This window comes from Brachionichthys hirsutus, chromosome 18 (genome assembly GCF_040956055.1).
Source record: "Brachionichthys hirsutus isolate HB-005 chromosome 18, CSIRO-AGI_Bhir_v1, whole genome shotgun sequence".
Lineage (NCBI taxonomy): Eukaryota > Metazoa > Chordata > Actinopteri > Lophiiformes > Brachionichthyidae > Brachionichthys > Brachionichthys hirsutus.
Genome location: NC_090914.1, coordinates 4723025 through 4745495, shown reverse-complemented (window position 1 = coordinate 4745495; position 22471 = coordinate 4723025). Strand labels below are relative to the sequence as shown.

The following is a 22471-nucleotide window of genomic DNA, read 5'->3' as shown; positions in this document are numbered from 1 at the left end:
TCAACAAGAATGTTCTCACATATTTATAATTTAGTGTAGTCCCAGTTAACAACTCACCCTGTATCCATCAAAGACAAAGGCGAGCTCATCTGTGCCAAGCTCCACGTCTGGCTTACATCCAGGCCTTGCCCAGCCTACTCGCATGTCTCCTCCTGTTACGGCCTCAAATTCAAAGTACCATCTGCCGGTCTTTACTGCATATGTCCTCTCCACTCGAAAGAAGCGAACCATGTCAATGCTGAGCCGCTCAACCACTTGTCCTGCAGGGTGGAAGGGACAGCATCAGTGTAAGGTTCTGGAGCTGCAATATCAGAATCCAATTCATTAACTAAAAAAGCACTCGGAGAGCGCAGCCTGCCTCTTGACTGTCGACTGCCGGGAGAGGCTCCAGTAATACTTGCGATCCGGATTTCGGATAATACGATCGGGAAAATGGATGAGTCCCTGGGTTAGGGTTAGTCATTTTATGGCCTCATTCTGATGTCACGTCACCCAATAAATAAGTCTGTAACAAGGATGTCCTGCATAATTCAAAAGCCTGGCCATTCTACTAGGCATGTGTCCCTGAGTGAAACTCACCACTTTCCTGGTCTGAGGGCTCAATGTTGTATCCGTGACCAATCAGAGTACGAATAGCCTCCCGCAAGCTGTCCCTGTTTGACTTCTTGGTGCGTTCATCCAGCAGAATATACGGGACCAGGCGAGGGTTGCGCTTGCTCTTCAGATCCTGCAAGGAGACGATGCAGCCAGAGGAAATTTTATCGGGTTGTATTGTCTCAACAAATAAACTGTAGCACTTATTGAGAAGATAATTAGTCATTTATTGCCAATTATTGTCACTTCCTCAAATCTGCCGGTGTAATTTCCCATACCAGTGCTCCCACTGGCATGAACGCTACTAAAACAGATTTGGGTTTCGATCATGCAGATCGCAGGCATGTTTGTTGGTCTCACATACCAGTTTTCAAACTCACTAAAGAGCTTTAAAATGAAAGCTTTTTGGCATTTTGCTCAAAATGTTGGTCAGTGACCTGATCGTATGTCAAACACACTGAACACAAAGGTGTACCTGCTGAATGCCATAGGTCCAACCCTGCTTGACGCGGTCTTTCGCCCATACGTTGTGTGCATTCTCTGCCAGTTTGTCGACCAGCAGCTCCTGACCTGGAGTCAGTTTTATGTCAGACAGGTCCAGAGGAGATGGCTTATAACCATTGGACATCATGTAGCTACAGGAAAAAAATGTTTTGCTCAGTTGTCAAAGTAATAGCAGATAATTCCAACAACACATGATTCAATTAAGTTAACACATCTCTGAATTATCTTTTCATCTTTATTATTACTATAGAAAGGAATTAAGTATTATACATTTTCTTTAAACAAAATATATAAATAACATCTGTTAAATTAAAGAAACATTCAAATATTTATATGCACACTTACTTCTTCGGGAGTTTGATCTTTTTGAGGGAGCCGTCAGCGTTTGAACTGACCTGAACGATACGGCAGCCCAATGCCAGCAGGGTCCTTTGGGAGGGAAACAATATAAAATCACTGAACAAATTAATTCTGCCTGCAGTTGTTTAAGCCACACCTTGACAGTATTACACATGTTACTGAGGAAATGTTATGCACAGATGTAGCAGTGATACTTGTTCAAGTCCTAATCTGCCAGGAGACGAGGCAAAGGAATCCCCAGACGATGGAACATCTTTCAACAAATTTATTCATATATTGTGGGAGGAAAAAGTGACAGACAAAAGTGTTGCTGTCATTTAACAACCGATCAGTGTCACTCTGATGTGTCTGCCACTTGCCACTGATGGGGATTGAGTTCAACACCTCTAAATGAGCTTCTGCATCATTTAAAATGCATTTAATAAGTCCCAGTGGGATCTCTATGGGGAGAAGTAGCGTGCAGTGTACTGTCGACTGGAAAAAAGTCAAGAAGAATTATTTGGTTAATCAACATTGAAAGTGTAAATTTTCGAAACCCTGACATTAACAAAATTAAGTCGATCCATCAAGGCAGCATCAGGAAAAAATGTTGCTTCTTCACTCCACAGAGCAGCAAGCAACCCAAAACGCTTGTTCCTCCTAAAAACATTGGTGCTCTTGTGAAGGATGTTATTGAGGGCTAAACAATTTTGAGAGTGAAGTAATAACTAAAGGTACGATTTTGTGTTGAGTCCATCCCACACTCTTTGTTATTATTCTCTTAAGAAACAAAGATAAAGTCATGAAAAGCAATCCAATGTGTTAAACGCACTTCAGAGTTTCTGTTGACATTTGCAGATTGTAGTTCTTTTCGGTTTCAGGAAGCTTTGAGAAATCCACAAGACACGGATGCTGCCGCTTATTATCGTCGCGCATCTGTGTGAGCAAGAACAGACACAGATATTATAAATTATATATTCCTTTCTTGCCAGAACTTTGTTCCACAACAGGAATACACAAATGTACACCATGTGGGAAACCTTACCAAATATACGCATATGAAATACACAGCCTAGTGAGTCAGTGTCATTGTGAACCAAGAGGGAGTTGGGGATGTTATTTAAAAGCAGGATGCTACTGATTGCAGTGATATGACTGTAGTGAAGATGTTATGGAAGAGGAACTAGGCAGCAATTGTTCTTGAGGGAGACAGAAAGGTGTGTGGCTGGAATAAAAAAGCCAGACGTAAGGGCCTCTCTCTCTCTCGAGGCTGCATTTTAGACCAAATAATCCCTTTGGCAATGCTGCACAGAGGTGGTGACATGACGATGGTGGATGTTTACCAGGAAAAACATGCAGGGCTATGAACGTAGTCAGCTCTTGTGTTAATAGTACAAGAAGTCCACAGGAAGTCACTTCGCTGCTCTTTCTCCTACAGAGTTCCATTCGTGGAACGAACACTAAAGGAAATATATATTTTCATGCACCGGAGCTAAATGTCAGAAGCTACTTTGTTTATTTCCTGAACTTTAGGGCATCTACTGTGACTGCTGGTGCAATCAATCACAATGGCAGATAAATAGAGAGCACAGTGTTAGTTCTAGCTCCATCCAAAACACTCTACATTTAATTACAACGTGATTATCTCTTTTTTTTTAAAAACATTTCAAAATTGAATTAAAGCATAAAAAAAAAAAAAAGAAAAATCATGTTCGGATGACAAACTTCATACTAAATGAGAGACTGTGTTGAAACTTAAGGCAGCCAAGAAGCCAGCAGTGTCAGTAACAGAAGCCGGATGCTGATTGTATTATAAACATAAGAGCTGAGATCTATTCTATTGTTAAGGGCAAAACAGGCCATTTTGGTGCTGATCATTTGGCTAACATGCAATAAATCGCAATCAGAAAAAAAAAGCTAAAATATTATTATTAATTATTGATTGCCGGTATGTCTAGACTTATTCTACGTATACAACAATATAAGAAATACACGATAAAATAGTAATATTTGTTGAAATGTTGCAAAAGAAAAATAAAAAAACTCAAAAGAAATAATTGATTACCGGTACTAATTCTTGTTGTAACATCTTTCCATTAAGTTAGTTTAGCATTAAGTAGCTGGAAACAGCTAATAGCTATTCTAACTCCCTTAAAAGGATAGAATAATGTAAAATATTTTAAATCGACCAAAGAACATGTTTTGTTTCATTTAAATCTCTAAAGTCTGACTGCATGATTTAACTGAACAAATCCTTATTGTCCATTGCAGCAAACCTGGGTTAATGTTAACAACATGTCAAAATATGTCCAAAATAATTAGCAAAAATTACGTATCATTTAAAAATAAATATGTATTTGTATATGTATTTTAAATGTCTCTAAAAAAAAGGGTATTTATTGCCATGCCGATTTCCAAAAGACTCCGTTCTGCCCTTTGGTGACTCTGTTATTCAGAACTCACAGTTAAACACACACACACGATGACTCTTCTACCTACACGCTAGAATGATGCATCTACATGACTGGATGATTTGTGGAATATGGAAAATGACAGTTTCCACTTACCCTCTTTTTTTGTTGTGAACCGCAAATTATAGAAGAGAAAGCAAGATGATGTCCAGGCTTCTAATGACTTACTCTTAGCATTACTAACAATTGATGCAATTTAAGCAGGTATTTAACTCAAACTTGACAGAAATAAAATTTGCATTATGATGCCTATTTGTCAAAAACATGGATAAATGTATGAATTATGTTTTTATCTTCTGGTCCAGAGTGATGATTTTGCTGTCAGTGTGCACCATATAGAGCATTGTGTATTCTCACCTTGCCATATGACCAGCCGAGCTCGATTTTATTCATGCCCCACAGTTCATGGATGTTTTCAGCCAGTTTGTCTCGGACCTTCTCTAAATGAGGGGGCATAACAACCTGAAGGCAAACGCATAAAAGGTTTATGCAGCACGTATTTACATGTTGTTCTGTTTGTTTTTCTCCTGCTAGTTTACCTGGCTGGTCTCAACAGGTGTGGGGATGAAGGAGGCTTGAGACAAGAATTGTGCAGTGCCCAACAGATCTCGGACTCCGTCCACATCCCTCTTATACTCTTTCACCGGCTCCACCTTCATCTTCTCTTTTGGGAGCAGGGCTTCATAACACGGAGCATAACTCAACGGAGGCAGGAACTTAAAGTCACCGTGTCGACCGCCCAGGAGGAAGCGCACCCTGAAGAGTTAAATGTTGGCGTAGTCTGTTATTCTATGTGTTAAAAACATAAGAACGTCATACAACTTGAAAAACGTGTGACAATATAAATAGTATTTTTATTCGTGATCTATTATGATTTTTCTTTTTCTTTTTTACCTTTTTTTAACCAGGTAAGTTAATGAGAACTAATTATCATTTGCAAAAACAACCTGTTAAGAAAGAAAAAGCAGCTAGTGAAAAGAAAACCAACAAAGCTTCCATCTTTTCCAGCCTCCGCTCAAACAGGGACAAATTTAGCTGTGAGACTGGGATGTCTCGGGCCATCACTGTGAAGAAGCTCTCCTGAAGCTCGCCAAAAATAGCCATCCAGTAGTAGTGGTGCAATCCCATTGTGACTGCAGCCCTCAATTATAGAAGAGTGAGAGAAGTGAGGCTGTCACTTTCTGGAACGTTTCAAATCTGTGGATCAGCGAGTCAGTTTCCAGTGCAAGCTCCTAAAGCATTCAAGAGTGGTGAAATGTGCTTCTCGTATGACATGCAGCATGTTTGCTCTGTAAAGCGTTAATAATGAATGATGGATATAAGTCGTTTCATTTGTTGCTAAGATTTGATTTATGGATTTCTTCTATTTCTTACCAATAAAAACCAGAAATAATTATAATATATTTTCTATTTCTAACTGTAGAGTTGGGAAAGACACATCTGGTGACTTTATCCCATTATAGGATAAAGACGGATGTCTGCTGGGGAGTTAGCAGTAACAATGACTGGGGGAATTAAAACAAAATTAAAAGGATTAGAACAGAGTGGAAATATCTCCCACCTCTGGGCCTGTGGTTACAGATGTCCTCCAGTCCTGCACAATGCGAAGAAAATGATGTGTGATAACATTCTTCAATACCTGATGTACAGGAATATAGTGGCGTTTTTAAATATGGCTGTTGAGAACGGAACATTTGTATAAACCTAGCTTCTAATTATTAATGATATGCAGTCACATGCTTCACCGTAAAAAGCAATATTCATTTACAAACTTACTACCATTAATCTGAAAGTCAGAATTATGGCAGAAATGTTTTTCTTTCATTTCATGTAAAAAGTTCTTCTTTACTATTTTGCTACACCTACAGATATAAATAAAACTAGGATAGGCGCTCGGGCCTAATAATATTAATTAATTAAGATTCAGATTGTCTATTCTTTGATCGCATATGTTTATATGGTGATGAAGATAAAAAGAGGATTTATCAGTCACTAACACACCAGAAATATAAAATGATATTGGACTATTATTATGAGGTGGAAACCCCCTAGTTTTTCCTTTACTGCTGTGAAAAGTACAAACCTTCACGTAATTTGACTTCATATCTAGTCCATTATGAAAATCAGTAATCACTGACATTGTCAAGTAAATGCTTATTTTTTAAATGAGTAAGTGGAAAATACTCAAATATGATGATGAAAGATAATGTCCTGTCAGCATAAGCACGTTAACCTTTACAATCTGGCGGAGCTGCTGCAGACTCCGTATTGTCGACTAATAAAACAAAGTCATAGAAGATAGACCGACTCAGCACAGTTGAGCCTCTTCTGAAGATAATCACATATTGTTTCAATGCTCTCCCTTGATTCTTCTGTGAAACGCTATTTGCTGAATTACATGGGGCACTCAATTCCCACTCTGCGCATACATTTTCAGGAACGACAATGCGTTCTGCAAATGTATTTTCATCAGACAATACGTTCCCAACAGGGCCCTACACCCCCACTGATGGCAAAGCACCCAGCAACATGGCTGAGTTTAGTTGAGGAATGTAATTGATAGCTCAGATGTCTTGTTGAATTTATTTGTACAGTCCATTGCACAACAGTTCCTTACATTTCAAATGAGCTTTTTAGATGTTTGCTGCTTTCCAGCTGAACTCTAATGATGCTGCACCTCTATTTGGATTGAAATCACATTCAAGCAGCTTGTATTACCAAATAAAATCAAACTAGCCTCTTTGTGTCTCTGGTAAAGCAAAAAATCAAATTGAATCGTGAAATCATTCTGTCGCTGAGGTGGAAGAGCAGATGAGCATGAAGCCAAGTGTCTAGTCTCAAGGCCTTGAATTAGGAGATGGATTAGACAGATCTAATGCAGGCAGTGCTGGAGTGAGTGTAGGGATGCAGTGTAAACGGCGTGCACTTCTGGCCGCATGTAATCGATGCTTCTGTGTGGCTAATTTATCATAGACTACTGACAAGGAGCAGATTAGTCGCCGTCAACAAACAGGACGAAACAAATCAAAAATGCTCACTTGACCCCCGCAGAGAAACTGGCGACAGGAAAGAAGAGGCCGTCTGTGTTGAAATTTTCAAACATGCCCTGAACAGGTTGTCCATTGATTCTGAAAGAGATGCTGGGAGCGCCCAGGTCCAGACAGCAGCTCACCACATCCTCTGAGGTCAGGATGTGCTGCTTCAGGGATGCAACTGCACGAGGGATACGACCTGTTTGGGACAAAATCACCACCAAAGTTATGCAAAGCGTGACAAAGTGGGTGACAAACCATCTCACACTCTCTCTCTCTCACACACACACACACACACACACTCAGGATTGAGCACACCCATTTGCACACACAAATGCATTGTTACACACTCTAGCCAAGGATTTCATCCCTGCGGGGTTCTGGGTCTGTCTACTCTAGACACAACTTGGCCGTAGACCAACAGCACCACTAATCTTTAATACATCAGTTCGTTATTATATGAGTTACACACAAACACAGAATATCCTTCCAGCCACTCACCAGACCAGAGGTGAAGTCCATCGAAACCAAACGAGTAGAGGTCATCTCCTACTCCGTTGCCACCCCATCCTTCTCCTCCTCCAGGGTAGGGAGCGTAGCCTTTAGTGTTAGCCCAGCCCACCCTCAGGTGGGAGGGCTCGCTGGTCAAGAAGTGGTCTACGTGATCAATCATCAGCTCATAGTACCACTTCTTATACTGAGCTGAGCCCTCGCTCACCCCCAGGAAGACGTTGGGTCTCATGCTGGGAATGAATGAAAACATTAGTTATCCTTACTCATTTTCATTTGCAATATGTTTAACTGATTTAAAACTGATTTTAAAAAAAATGCAAACGCTAATCTAACCTTTGGACGTCATTGACCAGCTGCGTTTGGAGCAGCAAATCTCTGTTGGGCAGCAAGTGATCACATATTAGGTTCTGATTGGTTCGCACAGCCACGCCATTGCAGACACACAGCGAGCAGAGCACATCCAAAATCTGAAAAAATAAAAGGTATACAAACCAGGAGGGGAAATTAGCAACACCACTGAGAGGAAGAGCATTATAGCTCCACATTAATAGACCTGGTTGGCCCTATGAAACTCAGCACAGAAAGAATTTACAGTATTATATTTATTCCTGATCGCTGCCCAGGATGATAGATGGGTGGAAACATGTCCAATAATATCACCTTGACTCTTTATTAAAAAAGAAATAAATGCAAAAGAGCCCAAATGAAAAGTGACCGACCAGACAGCTCCTTGTTTCATCGACTGCCCGTTACTCCTCTCAGTAACTTCCAGGCTTATGTAAGATGCTGGTTATCATTCTGCCTTCACCTGATTTAAACATCAAATGTTTGGATTCATGAGGACAGTGCAGACAAACTCCCCGGAGTCTTGTGTCGAAAACAAAATGTTGTATGCTAGCAGAATATAAATGCACTTAATTGATAGCTAAAGAGACGAAGGTGTTGCAAAGAGGCCCAAAGGGAAGTGTTATGGAAATAGATGAGCATCCAGTGAAGCGTTTCAGAGAACCTAATGAGGAAACAACTGGAGATGAATGGATCCAAGCTAAACAGGCATAAATCATTGTTTTGTGTCCTTTTTTACTCGTTGAAAAAATTATGGCCAATACACTCTCTACACATTCTCTTACAGAATCAACCTAACGGCGCCTCTAAAACTCACTAATTTTTGTAATCCAAATAAAAACAGATGTGTGTGAACAACCTGCAATCTGATCTGTGTTTTGTGTCCAGCCAAGAGGGATGTGCTGGCTGATAGATTGTGTTAACTCTCAAGAAAGACAAATAACTACTGTCTGTCTCTCTTTACGCACATTTAAGATACTTTTAATGTCATTAACGTGCATCACACAGATTAGCTGCTGAATGCAGCAACACTTCCTACTGTTCACCTTGTGGTTGCGTCCGTGCTTGTAGAGCAGTGATATGATAGACTTGATGTGTCCTCGCTGGATGATGTTGAGGGCCTCGGGGCTCTCGGTTAAAATGCAGTGCAGAACTTCCAGGATGCCTGCGCAGCCGCAAATTCATCAATTAGTTAACGCGTGCAGATGAGAAAAACATGCCAGAGGACACTCATCAACGGCACTGCAGAGATTAAAAGACGCTGCTGTTTCTACATTCTTCACCATACATTTATTAAGGAGAGGCACAAACAGAATTTTAAAATGTAGTGTCATGCGTTTCCGATCAGGAATGCTGGATTACCATTTAGGGAACTTGGCAGATTTGTTAGGAAAATTGAAATCATGACACAATCTTGTATTACTAATAACTTAGTTTGTGTGAGGATGATCATGAGCATACCTGACGAAGACTCCAGTCTCTCCAGCTTGCTAACCAGCCAATCCAAGTTGTTGGAGAACTGTGTGCAGTTGTTTCTGTTCCCTCTAATTAACGCCGCTGCAAGGAACAATGAAGACGTGCATGTGTCAAATCTCAGAAACAGAAGGGAAGATGGCTGCTAGCTGCCACGGTGTGACACACAGCAGCAAAAGGGATGTCGCTCAAAGGTAAAAACCTCAAATGAACACCAGAAATCAAAGAAGCAGGGAGGCTCTACATTGAACTCCATGTAGATCTTCATTTGGAAGATGCCTTATCTACAGCCGGGCGTGTCTCAAGGAGAGAAAAGTCAGAACAACTTAAGGACAAAACCAACAACACGTTATCGCAAAAAAAAAAAAAGACAGGGTGACTTGAGGATGCATCCATATTCACTTAGTACATCGTCTGAGCAGATGTGTGGAGGAAGGTAAGGGGGGATGCGAGACGTGGCTGGAACACTAATACAAGCCAGAGGTGAAATCAGTGTAAACACAGGCTATGCAAGGGCTGCATTCAATGAAGGGAGCCACAAACAACAGACTTTTAGTAGTCTTTATGGTTTTGGAAAGATTCATTAACTGCGACTCCAGGCTATTGATTAATGTGAATATCACTTTGTGATGGACAAACCTGGGGGTCAGGGGGACCTGAATGTGGTGCAGTTAAACCTTTACACGTGTATCCAAACCAAAGGTCAAATATCAAATGACCTTTAATGAAGAGAGTTATCAAAAAAAATGAAAAAAACACACTTCAGGGCTTCAAACAATTCTTCAAACATGCATACTAATTCCTTTTCTGTTGGTCCCTAAATTTAAAAATGATTATATGATGACTTTACAGGGTTTGTGGGCTAGAGTTTTTTATGGGCTAACAAGAAAGATTAGGTGCAATGGGGACTGTGCTGATTTTCATGCAAACAAAAATCTTTGAGTGTGTGAGACGACTAATCTTTTCTGGCTGATACCCTGGAAAAGCATCACATATACGGAGATCTCTTGAGTTTGAAGTGGGCGTCCATGATGTGGTGCATCTAGAGGTTAAATACCAGTGCAGTTCCTCTTCATCACCGAAGCAACACAGCAACAGCTGCTCCAAACAATATCGCTTGGCTCTGTGAGTGATTACAGCAGCACCGTTTTTACGCATATGTGTGTGTGTGTGTGTGTGCTTCTCACCCAGGAGCTCATACAGCAGGTTGAGGATGTCTTTCCAGGTTGCTCCGGCCTCTGGCCCAGCGCACTCCCCAAAGTGGGCAGCACTGTTGTAGACATTTAGACGGTCTATACAGTTGGACACCAGAGTCAACATGCCCTGAGAAATGCACAGTGATGCAACACATAAGCATAATACCTACTGTATATAAAAAATAATAATAAATAATAAGAATTATGTATTTTATGAAACAAGCTCCAAATAGCACAATAACTTAATTTGATGAAAGCGCTGCAGTGCTCTCCTGTCCCATTTGGTGGCTATATTGGTGTAATTTATTCCATAGAGAAATATTTACAGTAATAAGATATGCTAAGTGAATTGGGAAAGAATACGAAAGGGAAACTAGAAAATATCCATAATGCCTGTAAAAATCATGTGCCAGCTCTCGACAGTGATTTCCTGAATGCACTAATGCATCAGCGGTGGGACAGAGACAGAGATAGGCTAGTTTGGTGAATTATAATAGGACAGTAGGTAAATGGATGAGTTGCTGAAATATGCATAATTTTAAATATTTATTTGATACATTTAAAGAACTAAGATACATATTTAAGTTGCCTACTTATATTCATGTATGTTGGCTGGAGGACACGCATCACTCCAGCCCGTTAGAATAAAGGGGAGCTTGGATTGATGACATCACAGACCACCTCAGTGAGGCAGCTGACACTCTATAATTGATGAAAGTAATTTAGGTCCTAGAGGCTTAGCGGAATGGTTTAATGAGCTCGATAAAGCATCGGAAAAACGTAGATCTCCAAAAGCTGCTGACGCCTTCAAATTTAATTCCCTCAAATACATGATAGCATTAAAAACACACCACAAAGAATCAATTGTGTTGGGCTTTCACACACTTTGTCTTTTGCAAAAGAAAATGCACTTAGCTCACTCCTATGTGCAGTCACTTACTAAAATTGCCACACTAATAAGTCAGACTCTCTTCTCTTGGGTATGTTTATGTTATTTTTTTCATGGATGGCCAGTTTGCTATGCTATCATTTATGGTGAAACTCACTTCCTGTTTGAAGAGGTTCTGCCGGTTCTTGAGTGAACGTAGCTTGATCTGCCTCTCCTCGTGCTCCAGCTCGACGTCAGGGAGCAGAAAATAGGCAATGAGGTCATTTAGGGTTTGTAAAACCTCCTCGACAGGCAGCAAGATAAGCACCCTGTTCTTAACGCCCAGGCAATCCAGGTCTCTGGCAAGGAGAAAACAAATATAGATGAAGACTAGTTATTTCAAGAATACTGAAGGCGAAGACACTGTAAGTGGGAGGCTGAGCAGACTGGAGGAGACGCTGTGATGACTAACACACGTTTATTCCACAGGTTCATCCATGCTGAAAGGCTTATTTCTGCTCGCTGGCTGAAAATAACTCCAGTTGTACACGTGGACGGGGAGATGTGTGCGTCCCAGCCATGAGTGCTCACCCCAGGGGGCAATGGGCCCTTCGATAACAAACAACCGTACCGGAAACATTCACATAGGTGCATAACAGCTTCCTTGAACAGAGCTGACCGTGCATAGAAGAGACATCGCTACAATGCTTGTCATTTGGACATGCATGACCGGACCAGCGAACAGGCCGCTAGGTTTGGAGGATCTACAAGGCTTTGGTTTTTAAGCTTCTTCTATGATTTGATAATGCGGTGTGGTTTGAGACTCCTTATTTTGTGTCGCCATCTGTATTAATTAGGCTCATCATTGTGTAGCTCTTACACAACTTGAACAAGTGACAGGACAATTTTTTTAGATTACGCTAATAAAGTGCCACAAGAAAAATGTGGACAGTAATTTTAATTAATTACGCAATTTGTGCGGTATCATTGCTGCATGTATTAGTGAGGAATAATCAGCTGCAGTGTTTAGCAAACCTGATGAATCGGTTGAAGAGCAGCGTGGTGTTACGGATGATCCGTGCAGCGCGGGATTCCTCGTGTTGACAGCGCTGCAAGGTCAACCCGTCATCCATGTGACCTTCAGCATGTAGACACGCCTTGAGAGGGAAGAGGGAGAAAGGGTGTGAGACAATGTCATGAGACAACTGAAGTGGGGGTCTCCAGCAACACTGAATAACAATACCTGGAACACAGGCTCACTAACTGTGTTTACATGGAGGACAAATCACACACACACACACAGACACACACACCTCATCCTGCCATGATAGCCAAGGGCCAAGGTTTACATGTAGTTGAGGGAGCGATCCAAAATCAATCAACGTATTACCTGACAAATAAAAAATATGAAAAAAATAGTACATGGACAATGTTTGTTTGTGTTTGTCTCTGCTCACTCGTCTCTTTAGGGGACCCAGCCGGGAAGATTTCACATCCGGGGCCTGGTAGGAGAGCCAGAGTCCCGTGGCCACATGCATGATGAAGCAGAGCGAGTCCCCGTATTTAATCTCTGCCACCCCCATTCCATCAATGTCCCGCTTGGGACTCTGCTCCAGCTTCTCCTGCATATGGAGGGGGGGGGGGGGGGGGGGGGGGGATAACATACACAGGCAGGGTGAAATTTCTTCAACCACCACCAACCCAATTTCAAGAGGTTTCTGCTGTTTATGACTCGATCTCAGTGAGATGATTGTATTTGTTTTGACATTAAGTATCAGATACAACTTCGACATGATGACCTCAAGGAAAAATGGCCTCACTTAGGGTATGGTCACTAACTGGCTCAATATCTTTAACGATATCATGAACCTCTATGGCATCGCTGTCATTGGTCCAATAATTCCCTTTGTCCTTGGAAAAATTGTGATTTTACATTCCACAGGGAGTGAAGTGGGGTTCATTCATAAAGGTTTAGAGGTGATCGTTTATAAGTAATTTTCATGTTTAATGAGGAAGTGTGCACCCATGTGACACATTTCACCTTGAGGACCAGCATGGAGTCAATCTTTGTGTATCCAGACCTTAGAGGCTCTGAAGCAGAAGGCAGTAGCGATGGTGTTGGACCTTTCCCGGTCCTGCAGCACCAACCCCCTGTCCTCAGTCAGGGCCAGGTAGTGACCAGTGGTCAGGTGCCGCAAACGGAAGGACTGACCCCAACGGATGTGGCTCCCACTCCAGCTGTCAGCGTGACACCCACGTTAGAACAAAACAGACATGAATATATACACGGACAAAAAAGTTGATTTTCATATTGCCTGGAAGTCTAACATGAGCCAATTAGTTGATGTAAACATGGCACCAGTTGTTCATTTTTTAGCAGAACAGAAAAATGTTCAAAACATCTTTTCAATATATCCTCAGTTTCTCTTTGGGAAAGTCAAAACAAACTGGGGTCAAAAACTCCACAGATGTTCAGAATATTTAACAAGCTCAAGTGAAATGGAAAAAATCAAAGCTGCACCCCTGCCAGGCTGTAAAACAGCTGAGACAAAGACTTGAAAGAGGCACAAAATGAAATAGAGGAACAAAGACAGTAATAAAAAGACATAAAGGCCAAAGTGCAGCATTAAATCAGAGGTTGGCAAATAGAAGTGGAGCATAAGGATAAATAGATGGGGATAGCAAAAAGAAAGAAAGCAGATGAAAAGGAGATGAGTAGACAAGGATAGCAGGGCAGTTCAAACAAAAAAACAGAACAGATCATTTGAAACTCTGCCCACCTGATTCGGAGTGGCTCCAGCCTCCACAAGGATCTGGCCTTGGCACCGGCTTTACCCGTCTCATAGTTGACTATCCTGGGGGACAGAGGCATGTGTGGGCGGCCGGTGCTTGGATGCTTAAAACGTCTATCCACCCCTGATACTGTCATGGTCTTTCATCCTGGCTTAGAAGAACACCACCTCCTTATGTTTGTCACACTGATATTCAATCGGAGGATGTTCACACTCATGTTCTGAGCCATCAGCCGCACACTACTGCATCCTGGCCTTCAAGCAGAGACAACATTTGCACCATGACAGCCCACAGCGGCAATTTTCTATCAGTGATATGGGTGACTGACTCCAAAGACAAAAGTAATCGCTCATTAGCCCACCAAAGATAGCGTTATCTAACCCAGAAAAATGGAAGACTTCTAAACAGCTTGATATCTTGAATTCCAAGAATGAAAGTAGGAGAAATCTCAAGGTTGGACATTAATACATAATCCTGCTCCCCACACGTTTCTAACTTTCATGAAAAACATTTGCATGAATGAGCTTTGGCAACTGTTTTGGCCCACTTTACACTCAGTTTGGTGGCCGACCTTATCTGTGCTGACGGTGATGAGCCACACAGCAGCTGTTTTGGCTCCCCAGACAGCCAAGTGTTATGCTGTTCAGAGCCATTTTTATCACACAAGGTGGGAACCGAGGAAATGGGCAGGGGGTAACTTGTTTCTCCTGTGCTACATAACTGCTTTGACCTCACAGCGGTGTGACCCCTATTGCTGCAAAGCTATTGTTCAATGCTTGCTGTGATTCGCACCTCTGCTGCTCTTCACTCTGGTCCGACCCTGGGATCGCCACCACCTCGTCATGTCCATGGAACAGCCGCATCACATGACCGCCCAGCAGGTAGCCTATTGGAGGAGTAAGAACAGAAATCCTCAAAATGAACATTTCATTTTCATTCTTGATGCTGCCTTGCCCCCGCCCCTCTACCATGAATGCTGACTATTTCACAGATCAAATCTGGAAAAGATGTACTCCATAGACCGAATTAAAATTGTATAAAACGTTTCTGGGTTTGGGTGTTTTCCTGTAATTAAAAATTCAAAAAAGATCGGATCATGGCAAACCTTGAATTAAGGATTTTTCTGCAGTACCATCGATGAGCTTGATGGATAGAAATGATCAGTCGCAAAAAATCTCTACTATTACTTTTTTTTATGAAACAGTTCTGAAATGTGTGAAAGTGTTCTAACAAGATGCCCGGGTTGTGTGTGTGTGGTCTCTACCTTCTTCTATATTGCTACCCGAGCAGATAGGATGGACATTCCACAGCGTTTGCATGAAGGAAGCATCCACCTGAATGTTGCCATTGGAGATTGATAAATGCTGCAGGAAAGAAGGAAAAATTGCTTGAAGGATTGACTTTTTCTGCTTACATCGTCACCAGTGGCGCGCACATCTTTTAAAGATGAGCTACCAGTAGGGTTACAAGCATGGGTTCTTTTTTCTGTCCCGCAGAGTGAATCATATTAGATTTGGATTATAACCTGATCTGAAGCAATGTGGTTTCACAGAAACATTAAAAATTGATTTCTAATATTTCTATGAAATCAAATTAAATGTGATGATGACAGAGAGTGAGGCAGGGTTCGGCAAACTCTCTGTAATCTTTGAGCCATTTAAAAAATATCTAGTTTATGTGAGTAATGGAACCATAAAACTGCCTTTAGAGTTTGAGGGTTTGTTCTCACTTGGGAGCTGTAATGCTGTGGAAGTGTACCGTATATGTGTGTCACATTGTCTGTGTCCACAAATCTGATTTTGTGGCAGCTGTATCTTGATCTACGTCCCTTCCCAGGGTCCCTCTGAAGCCCTTGGTTGCCGTCCTCATATACTGACTGACATTGGTGGCCATGAGGCAATTGTGTCCTTCTGGCCATTCCCCTGCTGCCATGAAGGAGGTAAAAGCACCACCCCGGTTACTGTGTCCAACTTCATGTATCACAGGGAACATGATTCCCAGGGTTAACGTGGAACAGATCTATGATGCTAAGATTATAGGGGAGAAAGGTCTATCTGATGACTAAATATGTCTACTTATGCAAAAGTCCCTTCAGAAGAGCCACATGAATAAAACATTGGTACATTGGTGACAGAGTGATGTGTGTATGTGACAAGGATGATTAGTAAAAAAGAAATCCTAATCCATCTGAACAAGCATTTCCATGGCAGTTAATATGTGCTAAATGTAATTGTGAGCAGTTTTAGGGCTACAATGTCTCTTTTAACATTAAGCCTCCTGCAGGAGAGGTCAGGCAGACAGAGCAGCATTTTGTTACCGGAGTTTTGCCACCATGTCAGGGAAAGTAGAGTTGATGGTTTCCTGCAACCACACACACACACACAAATTGAGAGACAAATGGCTAAAAATTAATTTACTAGATATCGCTCTGACGACAAGCTGACGAGGATGAGGTCATCACCAATCCGCACTTTCTCTCCTTCAGATCTCTGTTTGGAGGCAGGGTGGATCGTCCACCAGCAGGCTTCACCTGCACATACACACACACGCACATATCTGAAATCTGTACGTACATCTGAAATTACTAATAACGTAAGAGGCAATGACAATTTGGACACATGCACGGTAGATGCTCCACGGTAAAAATATATTCAGAGCATAATGAGGTAACTGTTCATCTGCTGCATGGCACGAAATAACTAATAATGCAAATAGGACATCAAGGTAGCAGAGCACCACAGCAACAATACTGACAGACCTAATCAACACGATGTCTACAGGATTCTTCAGGGACTTTTAACTGAGATGGTAAAAAAAAAAAAACACAAACTCATAGTCAAATGATGTGCAGAGAGAAAGATGAAGGGAGACGGGCTCAAAGACATCAGAGAAATAAAAAGAATGAATGAAGGCGGATGAAAGCAAACTTTTCTAATGGTATTACTTTACCTGCTGAATCTTCCTGTAGACCGACATCAAATGACAGTTTATCTGTCTGCGACCTTGAAGTCTTCAAACAGGCCAGGTACTGTGGCCGGAAGACACGGAACAGAGACGTCACACACTTCATCTGCAGAACACATCCCACTTATCATGTTTGAATGTCTTGTTCTTAGGATGGCGACACTGACCATGGAGCTGAAGGAATGGCGCAGGAGGATTGCATGTCCATATAGAAGAGTCTTATGTCCACCGCTCTGTGCTGCCTGCAGAGATGATTCACAGAGAGAAACACACAATTACACATCACTCCTGACTGAACTCCTGCAATGCGCAAGCTGCTTCAATATACGCTCAACCAAGATTCAAGATTCAAGATTCAAGATACTTTATTATCATTATGCGAACATAATAAAATCGTGAGAAGGCCCACGGCTTTAGGCACTCATTGGAACATAAACAAAAACTGCAATCTCTCTTAAAACAACGATATATATATACACATCAGAGAGATTGAGACAGAGAATCAACCAATCGGTGCAAGCAATGACAATGACCTGAAACTTGGGGAGGGTTATCTCACCAATGAAGACATGCAACCTGAATTGCCACAGGAGAGGGAGTTCTTGGCTCCTGAATCCATGAATGAAAAGGATGCGGGGTCATCTTTCGACCACTCCGACTACAGGAATGTGGGAAAGATGCACAACAACTGTCAGTCTGTTATGCAGCATTAGCAGGTTGTTATATGGGATTGGATTAGGATGCAGGGGGGGGGGGGGGATGAAAGCTCTACTGCTAGAGATGTGAGGGGATAAGGAAGAGCTTTTGTTGGTTTTCGCTGGCAACCAACTCCCATGAAACTCACCTTTCTTATGAGCCTCTATAGGAAGCATTAAGGTAAGAAAGAGAGTCAGTATTAAGAACAGACTAGAGTTCTCCTGAGCCTTTCTGCCTGCATCTGCCTCGGTTCACACGATAACGTCCTTGGGGGAAATGTTATTGTTTTTTGAGAGCTTTTGTGCATTAACAAAAGTATTATTTTGCATTTTAGAAATCCACACCACTGGCACAAGAACAGCAAATTGTAACCATAACTGTGGCACAAACTGAAACTACAACAACCTCAGCACATTAAAGTATGCAAAAAAGATATATAGTCATAATTATCAGAGGTGGTGCGTGAATCCTGGCAGTATTTCACCTCTCTCTGATTCAGTTTCCTTCTGTCTTTTCTTCTTGCTATCCCCTTCAATTGGCTACAGGCCTACGTTTTGATGCAGCTCTGTAGTACAGACTGCAGCACTGGCTTCCAGGCCTCTTCTGGCTACTGCTATTTTCTGGCTTAGGTACTGATCTTAATGCTTTGAGGCACATTCCAGCTGCAATCACCACAACCAATAAGCCCCAGGTCTCCTGTTGACTTCCTCATCATATGGCTGGGGACTGCCCTGTACAGATAGAGTGCATTAAGGGGATTTGCAGCTTGTACCAGGAAGAAAAAGTATCCTCTGCTTGTTGAAACACGCTGCAGCAAAATACGTTATGTCGCTGAGATGAGTAAAATTATATTGAAACGAGTACACCGCACTATTAGATCATAGCTATGAATAGGAAGAAGCAAATACTGCATTCTGTCTCTTGTCCTGCTGTTGATCACAAGTAACATTATTTTGAAGGCGGGCCTGTGTTTCAGCTTTGCAGAATTATGTGTGGCCACAGTATCATGGTTTCTGAAAATGACTACCTGAAGGAAAAAGAGGTTTCAGAGAAAGCACAGGAAGAGAAACATGACCACACCAGATGCTCAGCAAAGCGCCGTTTTTGACTAAGAATCAGTCGACCTTTTAACCAGCAACCCCCAAATCAGACAGGTCAGCGTCTGTAAACTCGCATCCAATGATAGGTGGAGGATACTGAGGAGTGTTTTCTTCTATTCCTCTTCCTCGGTGCCTTCAGCTAAAACAGCCATGCACTACTGATAAGCCCATCTGTTAAAAGACATTGATTTCAGAGCCAGGCCAAGATACATTCGACCTCCATTTCCCTTTCAATGGTCACGAGCTGAGCGGTGGCACCCCTCCCCTGGAGGTCTTCCGCTAAAAGCTGAGCTTTGGGTCGTGGAGAGCCTGGCAGGGTTAGGGGGCATGGTGGTGGATGAGGGGAGGAGGGAGAGAAAACAGAAACATAGAAAAAAATAAAAAATAAAAAAAATAACCTCCAGAGGGCCAAGGGGGCGAATGTGCTTTTCGCATTCGAGATTCGGGTCCCTTTGCTGGGCACGAGCTGAGCGGCGGCACCCCTCCCCTGGAGGTCTTCAGCTAAAAGCCGAGCTTTGGGCCGGGAGGTCGTAGAGAGCCTGGCAGGGTTAGGGGGCATGGTGGTGGATGAGGGGAGGAGGGAGAGAAAACAGAAACATAGAAAAAAAAAAAAAAAAAACCTCCAGAGGGCCAAGGGGGAGAATGTGCTTTTCGCATCCGAGATTCGGGCCCCTTCGCTGGGCACGAGCTGAGCGGCGGCACCCGTCCCCTGGAGGTCTTCCGCTAAAAGCCGAGCTTTGGGTCGTGGAGAGCCTGGCAGGGTTAGGGAGCATGGTGGTGGATGAGGGGAGGCGGGAGAGAAAACAGAAACATAGAAAAAAAAAAAGAAAAAAAGAAAACCTCCAGAGGGCCAAGGGGGCGAATGTGCTTTTCGCATTCGAGATTCGGGTCCCTTCGCTGGGCACGAGCTGAGCGGCGGCACCCCTCCCCTGGAGGTCTTCCGCTAAAAGCCGAGCTTTGGGCCGGGAGGTCGTAGAGAGCCTGGCAGGGTTAGGGGGCATGGTGGTGGATGAGGGGAGGAGGGAGAGAAAACAGAAACATAGAAAAAAAAAAAAAAAAACCTCCAGAGAGCCAAGGGGGCGAATGTGCTTTTCGCATTCGAGATTCGGGCCCCTTCGCTGGGCACGAGCTGAGCGGCGCCACCCCTCCCCTGGAGGTCTTCCGCTAAAAGCCGAGCTTTGGGCCGGGAGGTCGTGGAGAGCCTGGCAGGGTTAGGGGGCATGGTGGTGGATGAGGGGAGGCGGGAGAGAAAACAGAAACATAGAAAAAAAAAAAAAAAAAAAAAAAAAGCTCCAGAGGGCCAAGGGGGCGAATGTGCTTTTCGCATCCGAGATTCGGGCCCCTTCGCTGGGCACGAGCTGAGCGGCGGCACCCGTCCCCTGGAGGTCTTCCGCTAACAGCCGAGCTTTGGGTCGTGGAGAGCCTGGCAGGGTTAGGGGGCATGGTGGTGGATGAGGGGAGGAGGGAGAGAAAACAGAAACAGAGAAAAAAAAAAAAAAAAGAAAAAACCTCCAGAGGGCCAAGGGGGCGAATGTGCTTTTCGCATCCGAGATTCGGGCCCCTTCGCTTGGCACGAGCTGAGCGGCGGCACCCCTCCCCTGGAGGTCTTCCGCTAAAAGCCGAGCTTTGGGCCGGGAGGTCGTGGAGAGCCTGGCAGGGTTAGGGGGCATGGTGGTGGATGAGGGGAGGAGGGAGAGAAAACAGAAACGTAGAAAAAAAATAAAATAAAAAAAAAAAAAACTCCAGAGGGTCAAGGGGGCGAATGTGCTTTTCGCATCCGAGATTCGGGCCTCTTCGCTGGGCATGAGCTGAGCGGCGGCACCCCCTCCCCTGGAGGTCAGGTTTCGGGGGGTGCTGCAAGCGACCTCCTTCACGTGATCAGGGAAGAGGTTTTTCACGACCTGTACTTCCACGAGTGGCAAAGGGACAAAGTAACTTTTGGCGGGCCAGCGTCAAGCACTATTCTCGGATCACTGACGGTGGCTGGGGCCCCCCGAATCACGGAGGTTTTGAGAACCATGATTGCCAAGGGGCGAACGGGCTTTTCGGATCCGAGATTCGGGCCCCTTCACTGGGCACGAGTGAGGCGGCGGTACCCCTCCCCTGGAGGTCCCCGGGTGACAGTCAAACTTTCGTCCCGGCTGGGTCCCCCCAGTCAAAGGGTGGCCCGCGGACCCTCCGGCGGCCGCGGCGAGCTCTTGACAGGGTCCGGTCAGGTTTCGGGGGGTGCTGCAAGCGACCTCCTTCACGTTATCAGGGAAGAGGTTTTTCACGACCTGTACTTCCACGAGTGGCAAAGGGACAAAGTGCCTCGTGGCGGCCCAGCGCCAAGCACTATTCTCGGATAACTGACGGTGGCTGGGGCCCCCCGGATCACGGAGGTTTTGAGAACCATGATTGCCAAGGGGCGAACGGGCTTTTCGGATCGGGCTTCGGATCCAGGGGCATTTCAGTGGAGGCAAAGAATGATGGGATAGATAGACAACATAGAAAACAGATAGATTGAGTAGAGTGAAAACACTAAAGTAACAATTATCCGATCCAAGACATCGGGAAACGTCTGCCTTTTTTATACTGACGGACAAATCGTCAGATGAGTCTTGTGGAAATTATTAAAACCCAATCTTCTTTGGTGAAAAGGCTGAGTTGCTTATTTTCCTCTGAGCCACTGGATGAACATATCTGAGTCATAGCCACGGAACAGCAGAGAAGTTACATAAAAACATGGGGTATAGCTAAACAGGCCATTGTTATAAAGTCTGTTGTTAGTATAAGATGATGTTTATATACTGTTTTTATGCTGCTGCTGCTGCTACATAGCTGATGTTAGCACTGTGCTTTGCTTTGGTGAATTTGTAATTACAGAAGAGTCAATGTGAGTTTTCAGTCTTAGTCTTTGCATTTTGTGATAAAACTGCTTTCTGGCTCTTTCTCAATGTCAACAGTGTTACTGTTTTATAGAAACAGGTTTCAAAGTCCCGCCATAAATAAGTAAATCTACATAGATGGAGAATGAACTCTTACCCAACAAAAAAAAATATGTTTTTGTTATTTTATTGTTATTTTTTTTCAAAGGAGAAAACAAGACAAGTGATCTACACAGATGATATGTATGCTGCAGCAGATAAAAACATGAAATGAAATTTCAGATGGACTCCTTGGCCTTTATAAGGTTCTAAGGTTATAAGAAGGATGAGGCTGGACGAGCAGTTAATTATTCCAATTTCAGGTTTAATTTAGCATTAAATATTTTGAGCACCATTTTATCCCCGCAGTGGCAGTGGAACCAATTAATTTCCTTTCTGTCCACTGCATCCACGATGCTCTAGCATTGCTCTGGCACTGAAACTCCATTTTTCTCACAAGTCAATTCAATGAATATGAGGTTTAACGATTTGAAGATTTATGTAAATTCTCCAGAGGGTGACCTGGCTAAAGTTAACTCAAAGTCAGCCAAGGGCTTCTGTGACTATATCACTATTTTTCTGTCTTATTTCTAAAATCTTGCTCTCAGCTGCCAGCATTGACTAATAGCATTTCATAGCTTGCAGCCAAGAGTGACTGACTTAGAGATAGTATGACA

The 22471-nt window shown here is 43.1% G+C and overlaps 1 protein-coding gene across 1 annotated transcript in view; it reads right to left on the bottom strand.

Annotated features, from left to right (window-relative positions):
* Window positions 1-22471, bottom strand: part of LOC137907710 (ryanodine receptor 3-like) — a 71310-nt gene that overhangs the window by 35259 nt on the left and 13580 nt on the right. Inside the window, exons 5-29 of the mRNA XM_068752068.1 lie at window positions 17937-17951; window positions 17260-17334; window positions 17078-17156; window positions 16546-16658; window positions 15393-15492; window positions 14921-15014; window positions 14116-14190; window positions 13417-13573; window positions 12793-12957; window positions 12371-12492; window positions 11514-11694; window positions 10459-10594; window positions 9260-9355; window positions 8845-8963; window positions 7787-7920; window positions 7442-7683; window positions 6947-7139; window positions 4448-4664; window positions 4266-4370; window positions 4005-4007; window positions 2270-2373; window positions 1444-1527; window positions 1070-1229; window positions 580-727; window positions 58-260 (exon numbers count right to left, since the gene is read on the bottom strand). Coding sequence (XP_068608169.1) covers window positions 58-260; window positions 580-727; window positions 1070-1229; window positions 1444-1527; window positions 2270-2373; window positions 4005-4007; window positions 4266-4370; window positions 4448-4664; window positions 6947-7139; window positions 7442-7683; window positions 7787-7920; window positions 8845-8963; window positions 9260-9355; window positions 10459-10594; window positions 11514-11694; window positions 12371-12492; window positions 12793-12957; window positions 13417-13573; window positions 14116-14190; window positions 14921-15014; window positions 15393-15492; window positions 16546-16658; window positions 17078-17156; window positions 17260-17334; window positions 17937-17951 — 3120 coding nt within the window. The remainder of the gene's footprint in view (window positions 1-57; window positions 261-579; window positions 728-1069; window positions 1230-1443; window positions 1528-2269; window positions 2374-4004; window positions 4008-4265; window positions 4371-4447; window positions 4665-6946; window positions 7140-7441; window positions 7684-7786; window positions 7921-8844; window positions 8964-9259; window positions 9356-10458; window positions 10595-11513; window positions 11695-12370; window positions 12493-12792; window positions 12958-13416; window positions 13574-14115; window positions 14191-14920; window positions 15015-15392; window positions 15493-16545; window positions 16659-17077; window positions 17157-17259; window positions 17335-17936; window positions 17952-22471) is intronic.